Genomic DNA, 15,836 nt, shown 5'->3' on the forward strand with positions numbered 1-15,836 from the left:
TCATACAACTGATAGCTGCTTCTATCGATGCGCGTACTTTCTTTGTATACAGTCAACTATACCAGTCTGGTCCGGGATTTACGAGAATCCGCGCATTTTCTATTTCCAGCGATTGAACAGCTTTTACTCGGCGTCTAATCAAAAATGATAGCATTTTTAGAAACTACAGGTCTCACGCTTTCCAGTGGTGAAAATCGCATTTCAAAAATCGGTCGAGAAATAAGCTTACCTTGCGGGTACTATCTTTGCATCAACTTTTTAACAACGATAGCAATTACTTTGAAAACAGGAAATAATACTACCAAATAGATAAACATCCTGCTAATCTTTGACTGTTTCGGTCCTGTTTTAAATTTTTGGTCAATGAAATTCTTATATGGTTTGTTTTATAGGAAACCGGGTACACAGAGTGCAAAAGTAATGCCGCACAGAAAGCGCTAATTCATTTTTTTTTAAATTTGAGTTGTTTTTTTTCGGCGTAAAATGAAAGTGACATAGTTTTGTACATTCAATTACTGCTTCGTCGTCTTTTAACTATTACGGTGAACATGTGATTGTTGATAAGACGCGAAAGAAAGAGAGAGGATAATAAAACAGGAGTGATTATGTTTCTTTAATTATTTCTGTTTTCGAATCTAAAACTAATTGCAGTACAGGAATTTTTGTTTCTGCAGTAAATTCTCCAGTTAGACCTGATACAGGAATACGAAAGAGAAGGAAGGCTTACTGCTAAGTTGTGCTAAACGCAAAATCATCCTTCTCTTATTGTTTTATCCTCCCAATAATGCACTTACAAATGCGCAGTTAAGCTTTTAATAACGTTGCTATGTCTTTTCCTAACGTGAATTTATTGCGATTCAAAATTGGAATTACTGTGGTAACGAACCAAAATGTTACCTTGCAAAGTTGTTCTTCGTTAATTGTGACATTGCCTTGGTAAAAAAAGTTTGTTTTGGCAAAACATGCGCCTTCTGCGCAGTAACGAGGATATTTTTCTGATCCCCGTATTGTCTTTATGCCACTCTTTCCTTAGAAACTCCAAAAAATTGTAGCGCTCCTCCGTCGGCGTTATTCATTGCTTTGGAACAAGAACGTCGAAGGTTTGATAACTTGTTAGCTATCATCAAAACAACTCTCCGATCATTAAAACAAGCTTTAAATGGTAGCATTTTGATTAATGATGCGCTTGATCATATGTCATCAGCTATCGCTCGTAATGAAGTACCTGTAATGTGGAAGGTAAGCTTAGGCGTATACCTTCGCCCGTCCGACGTATCTGCTATATTAAATTTTCACTTGAGTCTAACTTAAATTATTTCCGTGCTATTTGAATTTTTAGGAACACGCGTTTAAGTCAAAAAAGAATTTGTCTTCCTGGATTTTTAATTTGAAAAAAAGAATCGATTTTGTTAAAAGATGGTTTGAGAGTATTACTTGCAACGACTCGGTGTTATGTCCACTCCCGAGAGCAATATGGCTGCCAGGCCTGTTTTATCCTCGCGGTAATGATTTTAATAAAGGACTCTGTCAGTTTTTATTTCCTTATGTCAATGAGTCATTTTAACATAATCCGTTTAATTTAGGCGTATTAACTGCAATTTTACAAACCCATGGTCGTCAGTTTGGTGTATCTGTGGACGCACTCACCTACGTAAATGAAGTTACTGATGAAGAGTGGACAAATGATGAAGTATGTTCAGATAAGGATATAAATCCAAACGCTATCGCTTTTGAAAAGGTATGTTTTTTTAAAAACTCATTCTGGTTTTTCATTTTCTATTCTCAACTCTGTGCTTATTGATCAATACGTAGTTAAACTGAGATTGTCTGAGACCTGGTTGTAAAATTTAAACAGGACATGGAAATTTGATGTCAGAAAATTCTGCATTTTGAAATTTAAAAACCTCGTGAAATATTATTTTGTGAGAAAAAAAATCGCGTTAACAACAAAGGTTCAACGCGATCAACAACAAGAACAGAAAGATCAATTTAAGTTTTAACACATTTTCTAACTAGCGGAACTAAATTTTGGTTATACGTTTTTGCTATCAAAACATTTGATGCTAAAATATACTGCCTACAAATGTTCATCACTCTTTTCCTGTTTATTCCATACCCTAGAGTGTGCTGGATTTAAATTAAAAGTTGTAAAGAAATACCTAAAGTTCAACCCAGAGCTGATGTAATGCCAATGGACTAATTTAACATGAAAATCAGAAACGAATTAAATCAACAATATTTTCTTTTAGACTGCTCCAACAGCAGAAAATTGTGTACGTGTGTTTGGTCTCTTTCTTGATAGTGCATGCTGGGATAGAAAGAATAAAAGGATAACAAGGGCAACAATCGGAAGAAAAGTTTCACCTTTGCCTGAAATAATTTTCACGCCGCAACAGGTAGACGCAGGAAAGCTCTTAGTATGTGTTTGGTTAAGTTATATTTATGTCAGCAATTTCGTCATCGTTGTTTCTGTTTAGAAATCTCATGATCTGAGATCACGTGATCACCAACTTTACGAATGTCCTATCTACCAGACATCAGAAAGAAGAGATAACCCTACTTGTCGCTTCAGTGACTACGTCACATCCGTCATGTTACCAACCAATGTACCTTCTGAGGAATGGGTACTAGGTGGTGTTGGTGTATTGTGTCAGACAGATGATTGAAATTATTGTAGCTTGTAATTAGTATTAATTAGTAGCACATGCTTTTAATTATCGTGATTATGTTTTTATAAATAACCTATTGCTTGAAAGTTTTAAAAAACTGATACTAATGTTCTTGTGATCTGTTGCAACGAAAACTTGTCTCATTTTTTTTTTGTGAAAACATCAAGAAGAAGTTATTTTGGTTTTAGTTTGAAAAAAAGAGTATTTATTTTCCTAACATGTAGATATATATATATTTTAAAATATATATTTGTTTGACAGTAAAAATTGTATATTGTTTTACTTGTTTCAGCCTTCCTAAAATCCAATTAATACGTAATATTGCCAGCATTAAACTCCAGCAGCCATTTTAATCACATATTGTTAAATGTGAATTGACCCGTGACATTATTACGATTATGCTAATTGCTTTTCTGACATAAGTTAATATCGATTGTTACTTAATTATGCAAAAAGTTCTAATTACTCCCACACGGAAACGAGGTTACGCCAAGAAAGCTCCGGCGGCCACCGCGGTTTGTTTAATGGCCGAAAGTGTCGCAACTCTGGTCAACAAAGAATTACAATTTTAATTCTGCGCGACTTCACCATAATCCCTTTAATTAATACCTTCAGTGGGAATTATTAGAGGAAAAGGCAGCTAAGGCCGATCTCCGTTGTTCTTACAGAAAGGAAATAAAAATATATAAAAATAGGTTCTGTACTATGTTACAAACTCTTTTCAAGTGAAACATCGCACACCAAAATCTTCAGTAGTCATGCCAAGTAAACTGATTTCATGCCACGTAAACTGACTTTTGCTGTTTTTTAACTGATATGATATTGGATTCGTTTTGTCAATTGTGATTTATATGTTATGCGGTTAGCCTCTCTAATTTTGAGGAATATACCCTTATTAACTGTTTCCAGGATTGACCACAAACACAGTTCGAGAGTACTTAAAACTCCCATTTAATCTATAGAAACCCTTCTTGAAATTTCTGCACAACTATTCAACGGCTTTCTGGGGATCGAACTCGCGACCTCTTGGACATAGACGAGCGCTCTATCGACAGAGCTATCAATCACAAGTTGATACAAAATTCTATTAAGAGCGACTGCCTGATAGAAAATTGTGCGATTTCTAAGCCTGCTTAATTTACCCGTCTTCATCCAAAAATGTTTGATTTGATCTCGAATTTTTACCTAATATTGTAATAAATAATTTTTCCGTTTAAAATAAAAGAATTTGTTTATAAGAAGTATAAACGATGATGTTAGTGAACACCACAAGAAACTGCGACGTCGGAATTAATTTGTTTCTTGTATCAGGCATTTCATTCTAATATATTACTTAAAAAACTTAAAGATTTTAGTACAGTGTGTATGCAAAAAAATGCGCGTGCCAACGCTTCAGCCAACCCAGTAATCTGTCAGAGCCCTTGATGCATAAATTATGCATGATGTCATCATTTTGCTAAGCTTGATAATTAAAACTGTTTATGTGCTTTTAACGGCGCTATAGCGAAAGAGAAATTTCCGCCGTTATGAAGTTTACAAACATATATCTCGAAAAAAAGTTTAAAAGAAAGAAGAATAAAAACAAAGAAATACAATCGTTGATAGTGAGTAATAAGGAAAAATGACCTTTGCTCCTACAAAGCTGTTTATTTGTTTATTTGTTGATGCTGTTTTACTTGATGCAAACATTGGATTTTCCCCAATTCCATATCGATGCAGAAGCGGGAAGATAGAAAATGAGGTAAGGATTTCGTTTGGAAATCACTGAAGACATGTATAAAAAAGGCTCACACTTGACTTTGAAATTTAACGTTAACAAGCAAACATGTCTATCCATAACTTCGTATTATTTGGTAAGGATAATTTGGTAAGGATTTGGTAAGATCTGCTATTTGACAACAGTGTCAAATATACTATACTTTACATATTTTAACTTTTGCTTCACTTATTTGTTAGTAAATAATATCTTTCTTTTCTGTTATAGCCTTTACAAGTCTTGTATTTTTCAAATCCTGCCACACCAGTCAATGTGACAAACTTCAACAATATTATAAACAATCGGACCTCGCACTCAACGGGACAAGGGAGAATATCTTGGAAGTGAAAAGAAGCTTGGTATGTTTTACAAAAAAATTATTTATTTAGCTACACGTGAACGCCTTGGTTCTTTAATTAATATTTTTTATTGGTATTTTTAATTAATATTTTCAATTAATAATTTTTAGGGTACAACAAGAATTTGTTCCAGTTCAACTTTAAGTTCGTTTAGAAGGAAAAGTTTTAATGCACATTTGGTAAGCAAAGCCGCTTTTTTCTGCAGTTTTTGTGACCATTTATCCAGTTCCTTTTCATACTACCAACGATATTCCTTTTATTTGTTTACTCTAGGCAGCTTGTTGTGAGTTATCCCATATGCTAAAGGTTAACTTGTGCAGAATATGCTACTTTAAAGATATAATCTACTGCTTTATTCTTTTTTTACCCTTGTTTTTATTTTCAATTTTAGAACCCAGCAGAAAAAGCTCGTGTCAACACGATTGTTTTGCACGATTTTAATAGAGAGTTACGTGGAATGGATAAAACCACTCTAACAGAAAACTCAAAACGAATTTTTCACCACATGAGCATACAATTGCGAAACATCACACGGTCACAGAAAAAAATATTTGACGTGAGTAAATTCTTCTATTTTTAACTGATTATTTATTATATTATTATTTATTTTTTTACAATATTTTGATCATTTTTTGTTGGTTTTAGGTTCTTCTACTTGAATGTCAATATAGAGTAAATTTCCAAAACAAAGTTGAAGTACCCTTCGATACTCTTAAGTGCACTGATACCAACGCCAGATTAAAAACGATAGTTATCGAATTGGGGCGCATATATCATACCATGAGAAGAGATGTTGTAAAGAGAAGATTATATTAAGCAGTAGCTTCTCAGGGAAAACTTTCATCAAAAATTATTTCGTTACCTTTCCCTGTTAAAATAACATATATGTTATTTATTTACACTAATTGTATATATATATATATATATATATATATATATATATATATATATATATATATATATATATATATATATATATATATATATATATATATATATATATATATATATATATATATATATATATATATATATATATATATATATTGTGCATTTATTTAAAAAAGTATTTATATATTTAATTTACCTATTATTTATATATATTTTAAAGATATTTTTTACATTTGTATAAGTTTGAAGTGCTTTTGAAAGGAAAAACATTTTTTATATGTATTCTTATTTTTTATTTAATTAAAAATTACAAGTTGTTTAATTACAAGTTGTGAGAGGCAGCTCAGTATGCTACTTTTAAAGTTTAAACTATAAAGCATCTAGTCTAACTAGGTTTTTTGGGGAGTTTTCCAATTTTTGCGTATCATCATGAGGCTGAAGTATAAATAGAATTAAAAATAATAATTTATAACATTGTTCTTTTTTAGATAAGTGAAAAAAAAATTTTTGTTAATTTATTATTATATAGAAATTTATTTATTTATAGATTATAAAGTAAAAATGTATGTACAAGTGTCATAATTAATTTTTACCCGTTATTAAAGTCATTATTAATCTACGGAATCTATAAATACTTCTTCCCCATCACCATGGCAATAAAACATTTCATTACAGTTCATTTGTAAAATTTTACAATAATCTAAATTGTGCAGAGGGAAATATATGCTAACCAGGAGAAATATCCTCCTCAAAATGATCGTTTGGAAAAATTACATTTTGGGAATTGTTTGCAGTCTTTCCCCCGGGCTTTTGTTAACTGACTTCAGACCCGCTGTCGCTTACCTGACTGAAAAAAAGCAAGAATCCACGAGCGAGGTTGGAATTCTCGAAGATGGATTGGCAAAAACAACAAATTAGGTCAAAGTCAAAGGACGTTATTTTGTCAGTAAGTGTTTGTGAGTTACGGATCATAAAAAAAAATATTTGTAGGATTTGGGGAGAGATAGATTGATTATATGGAAGTCATTTTATTGCAAAAAAAAATTACTAGTAAAAAGACAAAGTTGAGAAACTCAACGTCCTTATAAACTGTTGTTTCATAAAAAATGTTTAGGTGAAGGAAAAAAAGTACAAAAAGTTGCAATCTAACATACCGAGAAAATTTTTGTCGGAAAGGTTACGAAAAAAATTTGGTACAGTAGAGTCTCCATAACTCGAACCTCTATAACTCGAATCTCTCCTTAACTCGAACAAATTCGTTGGCACCGTGAAAATTTCCTAATAAACTCTTATAAAAAAACCTCTACAACTCGAACCTCCATAACTCGAATCTTCCCTTAATTCGAACAAATTTTTTTGTCCCTTGGAGACTTTTCTCTCCATAACTCGAGTTTTCTGACATCATAATCAAAATTCGAACAGTTTTCCTGATAAATTGGGTCTAAAAATCTTGTTAATACGTGTTTTGCAGGCCTTATTATTAATTCGAATGATTAATGATGCGTCATCCAAACCTTTCGAACGTCTTTTTCGAACGTTTTCGAGAAAATCTAAAGAATTTCAAAAGAAAGACACTCTCATAACAATGTCGTCTGTGGCAGGATCAAAGCGTCGAATTGACAATAAGTCGTGCAAAATCAAGTACAAAGCTCTTAAAGCGTTGGAAAAGAGTACTGCGCCAAAGGATGTGGCAAAAGAGTTCAAAATTCCTCCAAGCACCCTGTCAACTTGGAAAAAAAATAAAGAAAAGATTTACAAGCAGTTTAACAACGGGCAAACATCGAAGAGATCAAAGCCAGAAAAATTCGAAGATGTGAACAAAGCTGTTCATAAATGGTTACTTATGATGAGGAGTGAGAATATCCCAATCAGTGGCCCGATGCTGAAAGAGAAAGCTCTTGAGTTTGCCGAAGCGTTGGGTGTCGAGTCATTTCAAGCTTCTCAGGGGTGGATGGCTAAATGGAAAACCAGGTTAGTTGACTAAGATTTTGTTTGTTTATCTTCGTGAAGATAAAATCTAAAAAAATGTTACAATAGCTTTGGTAGTTGTTTTTTCAAAATATCAATAGACTCTCTTTCAGAGAGGAAGGATAATTTGCATGGGACTTTCATCCCTAATCCATCACCAGCATTCAATGACTTTCCAGTAATTGTTATTTTGCAAACATTGAAGCTGTCATTCTTCAGAAAGTAAAATATGACTTTTGCAAAGCGTCCTGACTTTCCTAGTGGTAGATGTCCAATGATTTCTCCATCATTTTTCTTGACTGCAACTGCATGTTTATCCATTTTATTTGTTGGTTCCATGAAACCATAAAATTCATCTCCAACAGAGGGTGTCCAATTACTTTTATAAACATGATACCCCATGACAAAAGCGTCGATTTCGTACGTAATAAGTTTAATGATAGGAAGTTCTATACAACAAATAATGTCTGTTAATCTTTTGACTTGTTGGACTTTCATGGCTTCCATGCTTTCTTTCACTCGTCAAAACTTCGAAACTTGGTAAAAATCGAATCTTTTTCTATTCGAATTCTTTCACAAATCAAAACATGGTAAAGAGCGATCAACGAAGATGACGACCCTTTTAAAAGTTTAACCAGCGAAGTAGAAGAAGACCCAATTCCAACCCTCGATGCTGAAATCTCTTACATAAAACGAAGGTTTCCTGATCACATTGATCCTGACTTATCAACTGAAGATTTCATTGATTTTGACATTGAAGTCAGTACATCCCATGGGCGTCTGAAAACTGCTGACATCATTGCTGAGATCACTGGGACTCAAGACGAAGAATTAGAAGAGGTCGACGAAGAAGACAAGGAGGAAGAAGATAAGATCACAAGACCGACGGCCGAGCAAGTGCGTACAGCTAGCAACGTCCTCGAAGACTTGAGTAATTTTTCACATTTTGGAGAAGAAATGATAGCTTCCCTGAGGGACTTGAATCGTAATATCGCCAAAGATTTTGATATGAGTTGTAAGCAAACAGTTATCACCGACTTCTTTTCTAAATAAACATTAAAAAATTCATTAAAAGTGTATTGTTTTGACTTTCATTAACCTAATAGCCCCCTTAAAGTTAGACTTAAGATTAAATATAACGTTTTTATCCAGCTGGTTCACGTAAAGGGAGGATATTGCGCTAAAAGTTGAAAACCTCTACAACTCGAATGTCTCCATAACTCGAACGATTTCCTTTTCCCCGTGGCTGTTCGAGTTATGGAGACTCTACTGTATTGCAAAAGTATTTCCAAGCTACTCTAAGGAATCCCGGAGCGATCCCTTAGCATAGCAACTCATGTTGAAAAAGGAATACAATAATAAAAGGTAAAGTTATTGAAAAGCTATCTAAAAACATTACCAAAGTGCAGTAATTAAACACGATCTCGTCCCGAGGGCTTTATTTCGCTTTCTAAGATGTGCCAGCAAAAGCGAAAACAGAAGCTCTGGGAACGAGACAACCTCGTCCCTAGGCTTTTTATATTTGGGCAGCCTGAACAAGACCCTCCAAACATAAAAAGCTTAACAAGTAAGTCCTGGGGACGGCGTTGGGAACAAGATTTTATTTAAACAGCTTCAGAAAAAATGGTCTTGTCCAACGTATTTTTTCCCCATCTTAATATTATGCTAGGTAACCTCGTCTCCAGGGTTTGTTGGACTTACAGCCCTCATTTAAAATCGCCTTTCTTAATGACCGGGTCTAATGCGTGGAATTAATTTCCGCGGGTTACTAATTTGCGCACCAAAAGAGGATTTCAAATTCACGCAGTTCTTCATTCGTTGTAAAATAAGTGAAAAAGAAAAAAATGCATAATTTTTATAAAGAGTACAGTATCCAAAAATTGGAAAAATCAACATTTTTGCTCCCAATTTCGGGTTAATTAGAAGATTAAACAGATTCGGGTTAAACAGAATTCACATTCCTGTCCCCAGGGCTTATAGAACAATAGAACCAATTTGATAACTGTTACTTCGCCAAACCTACACGTTTTTTATATTGATATTAAATTTTAAAATACTTCTTTATATACAATAAAAAAAAAGATCTTCAGATTAGCCGCATCCTCTTAGGACGATTCAAAAGTGAGCACACGTCATTTTGCGACTGCAATGACAAAAAGCTACAGCGCAGCGCCTTTTAATCATCTGAAATACTCACGTGATGATAAGAACACGGAATTCATTAAAAGAGAAAAAATCAGAAAACAAAATTTGATGAAAAATGTTGTTTTATTATCATTAGAAATATTTGTCATGTTCTTTACAAAATCTCCTACAGTTTCATGCAATACAACAATCATATCGCATATTCTTGTGCAGGGTCTAATTGTCTCAGAAAATGTAAATTTACTTTAATACTAAAAAAAAAAACAGTTCTTTCAGGTAAAAACTTTGTAATTTGGATTTAAGTTTTTTATCAATGTGGTCAAATTTAATTTAGAAAGACTGAATTATTATTTAACTGAAAACATAGTCACAGTGTGTGTGTATTTAACTTCTTCAAATGTTGCACAAAATAAAAACGTATCAGTAAACATTGTAGCTCACAATTAATACAATAGTGGTTTCAAACATTTTTAAGATGGTCAAAAATTACTATTTAATTTATATATCAATAATAACATAGCATTCAAAATCGCTCAGATTTTTATGTATCTGTAAATTTGAATATGTGATTGCTTTAACTTCCGTTCCTTGTGGATGTTTAGACAAGTTGAAAGTTTCTCCCTTTAGGGTAGCCTTTATGGAAAAATTTACATCATCTAGTTCTGTGATTTTCACTTGACTTGCACAAAGATACGGTTCTACTGAAAAAACAAACAAACACTCATCTAAAAAATTAAACAAAAGGGATTCTAAATCATGACCACTAGCTTCAACTGCTTTCTCTTGAATTGGGTCGATAGTTTCAATTTCTGTCATCACGCCAAACATTGCAACTGCAGCTTGTTCAAAAGCTTTGCTTAATGAAGTGCCCCATGAATGAAGTTGAACATCTGCAGGGTGATCCAAATCTAGAAGAAATAGAGAAATTCAAACACAATTCATTTTAATAACAATTTATTGAAATGAGCTAAGATGATTTGGAGCGAACAAATACAACATTTCATGCAGTACTATGAAAAAAATGTTGAAACTTTTTCAGGGTGGACAGTCATTTTTTTGTTTTCGTTTTCCCTGTTGCTTATTTGTTTTTACTAGCTAGCTAGCTAGCTAGTAAAAACAAATTTTGAGTATCCAAAATTTCCTGACTTTTTAATGAAATTTTAGGATTCACTGACTTCCTTGGATGCATTATGTTATCTTTTAAAATGTAGTACCATATTTGTACAAATTTTAGCAAGCATTAAATTTGGCGATTTTGGTCTGAAATTGCCAAATTAATTGCACGCCATATTTAATTTTTTTTATTTATCACCAAATTTAATGCTCGCCAAATTTAATTCTTTTCCTCCATCGTCAAAATAAATGCTTATTTCGGCAAATTTAATGCATAAAATTCTTTTGTTTAAAAAATGTCATCTAAAGCTTTTAAGACAAAATTTGTAGCTAAGCAACATAAAAAATGAAAGAAAATGTTTCTATTTCCAAATTAAATACACTTCAAATTTAAGTCAAATAGCCATCGCCAAAAAATGCACGCCAAAATTTGTACGAATAAGATATATTGTTCCTTGCCCACTGAAAACACAGTCAGCAAAAAATATATATAATAATCAAATGGTAAGCATTTTATTAGATGACATAGTTAACTTATTAGCCATTATTAATTAGCCAGGTACAGTGTAATCTCTGGTTTTTCCTTACTAGAAAATAACACCAGGTTGCGGCGTAGAGTTAGCAGCATGCAAAATGCAAACAAAGAAAATATTGCATTATGAAAATGTCAGGAAACATAGCACAGACAGTACATTTTTGGTTATCACACTTTTAATTAAGACCAAAACTGTATCCAATTGTAAAAGCTAGGGCATGTTATATAAATCACATCCAATGACATACACTCGTATCCAGACAAATGATACTTCTGTTCAACGGATAATAAATCATCGGGGTTCTCTGCCGCCATATTATTGGCAGAAACTTGGGAAAAACAACGGACACCGAAAATTATGCAACCGTCTAAATGTGTCATCATTTTGCAAAAATTTTGGGGTGTTACTGTTCTAACTCAACTATAGACACCGACCCAACTTTGGACGCGGGACTGGCCCGTCAAAAGACAGGACGGCCCGTCAAAAGACGGGTCGGTGCGTTCGCAGTTGGGATACGGGCCAGGATCAACCATAACATCGGATGGGACAAACTCAACTGTACACAAAAGACTTTTGCAATTTTAGAAAATGTGTTATAAGATGGGACAGGCCTAACAATTGACAAACAATTCCCATGCTTTTTAAAGACTGTGTCACAGGATGGGAAAGGCCTAACTATACACCAATCCGACATGCTGGGCTACCATTTTGTATTGCGGCGCGGTCTTGAGACTGCGTACGAAGAAGGGGTGAAAAATTAGTTGAGAGAGGAGCAAACAGAGTAAAAAGAAAGAAGAAAATGATTCATACAAAATAAATATAGCCATAATCAAACTTTTATTTTTAAAACAAAATGCCCAGCGTAAATTGTGCTGTTATTGGTTGTACGAATAGCCAGTATAAAATTCGAAAGTGGAAGAAAGAATTGTGTGATATACACAACAATGTTATCAAGGAATTGTGTGGATGCGAACGACCATTTTATTTATATTGTTTTCCGAGCGTTAGAACAACAACGAGCAAAGGCAGAATTGGATTAAAGTTATCAAGCGAGAAGGACAGAATGAATCAAAATGGACTCCTGCTGGAAGTGACAGAGTGTGTTCATTTCATTTTGCTGATGGTGTACCAAAAGGCCATGCCCTCAGCTTTATCACGCCATCCATGAGGTATCTTGAATGGATCTGGAATAGTTCTGTTGTCGAATTTTAATTTGCTTTCATAGTCTTTTTTTAGTTCGAGCTCGATTTCAGCAGCTCCTTTCACAGGCTGAACTTTATTTTCTATTGCAGCAAACACTCTTGCAAATAACTCTTCCTTCTTTCCTGTAAGTTTTAAATTACGAAGTCTTAAAAAGACTTTCAATTCTTCAACTTTCATCTTTGCTACCATATCGACTTTTTTTAGAAACACTTTTTAGAAACAGCCACAGCATTGTTACGAATTTTAAAAAAATTGCAGACAGGCCTAGCGCAACTGTGGACAAATGCAATGTCTAATAGGAGAAGACTAAAGAGAACAAAGAATGTATAGAGAAGACTAAATCATGAATTCTCTTATTCAAATTTATTACAATATAGCTAAAGTAATGAGCAATACAAATACCATGTCGTAAATTCTTTTTTCTTAAAAATTGAACAAACAAAGACATAAATTGACAAATAAATTTGATAAATGGGGATAAATACCACGGTCGGTAGAGCGTGCGACTTGTGTCCAAGTGATTGTGGCTCAAATGGGAGCTTTAAAAATATAACAAATATTATTTCTTTAAATTAAATCATAGTTCCTGTTTCTTGAATATATACCAAAATCATAAACATATCTTAAAATCTTGAACTCTTATATTTAACCCACACCGATTCTCTTAACGTTCTAATAAAATTAATGTATTAATTGCAAAAATTTTGTAATAATGCTTGTTTTGTTTTATCTTATAGATTTAACAAAATATTTGGTAACTTGTACCTGATGATTGTTTAACATGAAACTTAAAGTCGTACAAAAGTACCGTGTAGTTTATTGAATCTGACACACATAATTATATATATATATATATATATATATATATGTATATATATATATGTATATATTCCTTTGCCTCGGCAGCCCAGGGACTCGAACCCGGGATCGTGGCTTAAGATGCACCGTAGGCTCTTAGCCACTGAGCCACGTAGTCGGCAAAGGATTCGTGAGAATCCAGACAACTTTGGTATTTCGACTAACAAGCCTTCGTCAGCGGATACCAGAGCCAGTATTGAGCACTGCAGGAACTCTGGGGCAGCTCGAGCTATATACATTCCAATGTGGAGAGCAATTGTGAGTGCATATCATATTAACAGGATACCATTACAAAGTTGCAGGATAATCGCGAAATTCCTTTGCCTCGGCAGCCAAGGGACTCGAACCCGAAATACCAAAGTTGTCTGGATTCTCACGAATCCTTTGCCGACAACGTGGCTCAGTGGATAAGAGCCTGCGGTGCATCTGATGCGACGATCCCGGGTTCGAGTCCCTGAGCTGCCGAGGCAAAGGAATTTCGCGATTATCCTGCAACTTTGTAATGGTATCCTGTTAATATATATATATATATATATATATATATATATATATATATATATATATATTACACTGTAGTTAAATGTTATATCTTGACATCTGAGTTATAATTATTTAGTTAGTCATTATGAACACAACAAAAAATCATGCAACAAAAAGTCTTTATAACTGCTTTTAAAAACGCCGTGTCTGCATGGCCGGCAGCCGGCCGATGATATTCGAAATACTAAATGCCAGCCATTGATTCTCCATTTTCTGAATGGCCGGCAGTTGAAAATATACGTAACTTATGTGCCGGTCATTGTTATCCTATATACTAAATGGCCGGCAGTTTAAAATGTTTTATGTGTCAATCATTAATGTTATACATACTAAGTAGCCGGCAGTTGAAAATGATATGTGCCAGTCATTAATTTCCTCAATTTATTTTTCCATTATATCGTTGGTGAATAATTTTCATGTAATTAAAAAGGCGACATTTTGTGCTATATCGTTTCTTGCTACATATGTACTCCCGAAGTTTGTGACAATATATTTTATTAACACTTAAGTATTTTCAACGCAGGGGTTTTGTTGAGACAATAAACGAAACGAAAATATGTGAATTAAGTTTGTTTTTCTGTTTATCAATTTCATATAAAAATTACTTTTCAGAGTATTTCTTTCTACATACAAAATAAAACTAATTTCGATGCTTTTGGTAATTTTTTCAAAGTTGTGTGTTTAAAACTCACATTTTTTTTTTCTTTGCTGTTTTGATAATTTATTTTTCTTATCAAGAACGTTTTCCTCCCATTTCTTTCTGAAAGCATCAACTTCATCGCCACTCGAAAATGAAATATTTTTGTATAGTATGCGCCATCTTTGTACCATAGTTGATAGACAAAAACCCTGGTTTAGAAAATCGGTAAACTTCAAAGAGCCAAAGATCAATTTTTCGCTGATGTTGAGAGTGCGCATTTTTAAGCTAACCGTGCACGCTGATTCAAAAATGGCAGAGCGACAAAAGAAAACATTTCATGAGGAAGAAACTTTTTACTATTTATCATGCTTAAGTAAGTGCGGAAATAATAATGCTATAACCTGATCCCACATGCAGCTACTGCATTTCGAAATCGCGATGTGTTATAAGTAAATATAAACTGAAAAGCAGAGATAGAGAAATGTTCGTTCTGGCGCAGTCGACGTCGACCAAAGGGAAATCCCTAATTGTACTGCAAGTCACCAACACAAAATAATATAAAATGATATCATATGCTAATAACTAACACATAATAATACAAATAATAACATATAATATTAAATGATATAAACAACATATGGCGTCATCAACTCATGTGCAATAGCATATACTCATATTATACAGAATATGAGTAAGAATAATGACCATGCGCCAGAAAAATTTGTTGGTTGGAATCAAAAATATATAATAAAGATGTCCATTAATGATCATCTCATAAAGCCTGATCGAATAGTCCGTGCTGATTCATGGACACTAATGTTCGTACCCGATCATTTCAAAACGCAGGAAATGTGTACTGCCGTAGTTCGTGAACATCCCTGGACACTAATGTTAGTACCCGATCATTTAAAGACACAGGAGATGTGTAATGATGCATTCAGAAGGGAGAGCCTGATGTTCAGGTATGTACCCGATCATTAAAAACACAGGAACTATGTGATGAGGCAGTACGTGACAATCCAGCGCTCCTCGAATATGTTCCAGATCGTTTCAGAGCCCTTTCAAATAAATTATTGAGTATTGTGATGAATGTGGAATTACTCTCGATAAATATGATAGATGCAAGTGTGGAAGGAGGTTTTTCATAAAAGGTAAGCT

The 15,836-nt window shown here is 33.7% G+C and overlaps 2 protein-coding genes across 2 annotated transcripts in view; one reads left to right on the forward strand and one right to left on the reverse strand.

The window, feature by feature from the left end:
- Nucleotides 1–5,683, forward strand: part of LOC130644916 (dynein axonemal heavy chain 6-like) — a 50,027-nt gene extending 44,344 nt beyond the window's left edge. Inside the window, exons 41-49 of the mRNA XM_057450703.1 lie at nt 1,034–1,239; nt 1,340–1,502; nt 1,584–1,738; nt 2,250–2,396; nt 2,478–4,410; nt 4,654–4,784; nt 4,895–4,963; nt 5,176–5,340; nt 5,430–5,683. Coding sequence (XP_057306686.1) covers nt 1,034–1,239; nt 1,340–1,502; nt 1,584–1,738; nt 2,250–2,396; nt 2,478–2,666 — 860 coding nt within the window. The 3' untranslated portion in view covers nt 2,667–4,410; nt 4,654–4,784; nt 4,895–4,963; nt 5,176–5,340; nt 5,430–5,683. The remainder of the gene's footprint in view (nt 1–1,033; nt 1,240–1,339; nt 1,503–1,583; nt 1,739–2,249; nt 2,397–2,477; nt 4,411–4,653; nt 4,785–4,894; nt 4,964–5,175; nt 5,341–5,429) is intronic.
- A 4,209-nt stretch (nt 5,684–9,892) lies between these two features.
- Nucleotides 9,893–11,845, reverse strand: LOC130644918 (protein archease-like). The gene is made up of 2 exons (XM_057450706.1): nt 11,685–11,845; nt 9,893–10,696 (listed from the first exon to the last, which is right to left on the reverse strand). Exons 1-2 carry the CDS (start codon nt 11,818–11,820, stop codon nt 10,287–10,289), a joined length of 546 nt encoding a protein of 181 aa, XP_057306689.1. The 5' UTR covers nt 11,821–11,845; the 3' UTR covers nt 9,893–10,286.
- Nucleotides 11,846–15,836: the final 3,991 nt, after the last annotated feature.

This window comes from Hydractinia symbiolongicarpus, chromosome 5, assembly GCF_029227915.1.
Source record: "Hydractinia symbiolongicarpus strain clone_291-10 chromosome 5, HSymV2.1, whole genome shotgun sequence".
Lineage (NCBI taxonomy): Eukaryota > Metazoa > Cnidaria > Hydrozoa > Anthoathecata > Hydractiniidae > Hydractinia > Hydractinia symbiolongicarpus.

Excerpts from the sequence above, each read along its gene's own strand:
- LOC130644918 (XM_057450706.1), bottom strand. The coding sequence starts at position 11,820 with ATGATGACACATTTAGACGGTTGCATAATTTTCGGTGTCCGTTGTTTT. Across the intron at positions 10,697-11,684 it reads TCATTTGTCTGGATACGAGT|ATTTGGATCACCCTGCAGAT; the intron begins GTATGTCATTGG and ends TATTTCTTCTAG.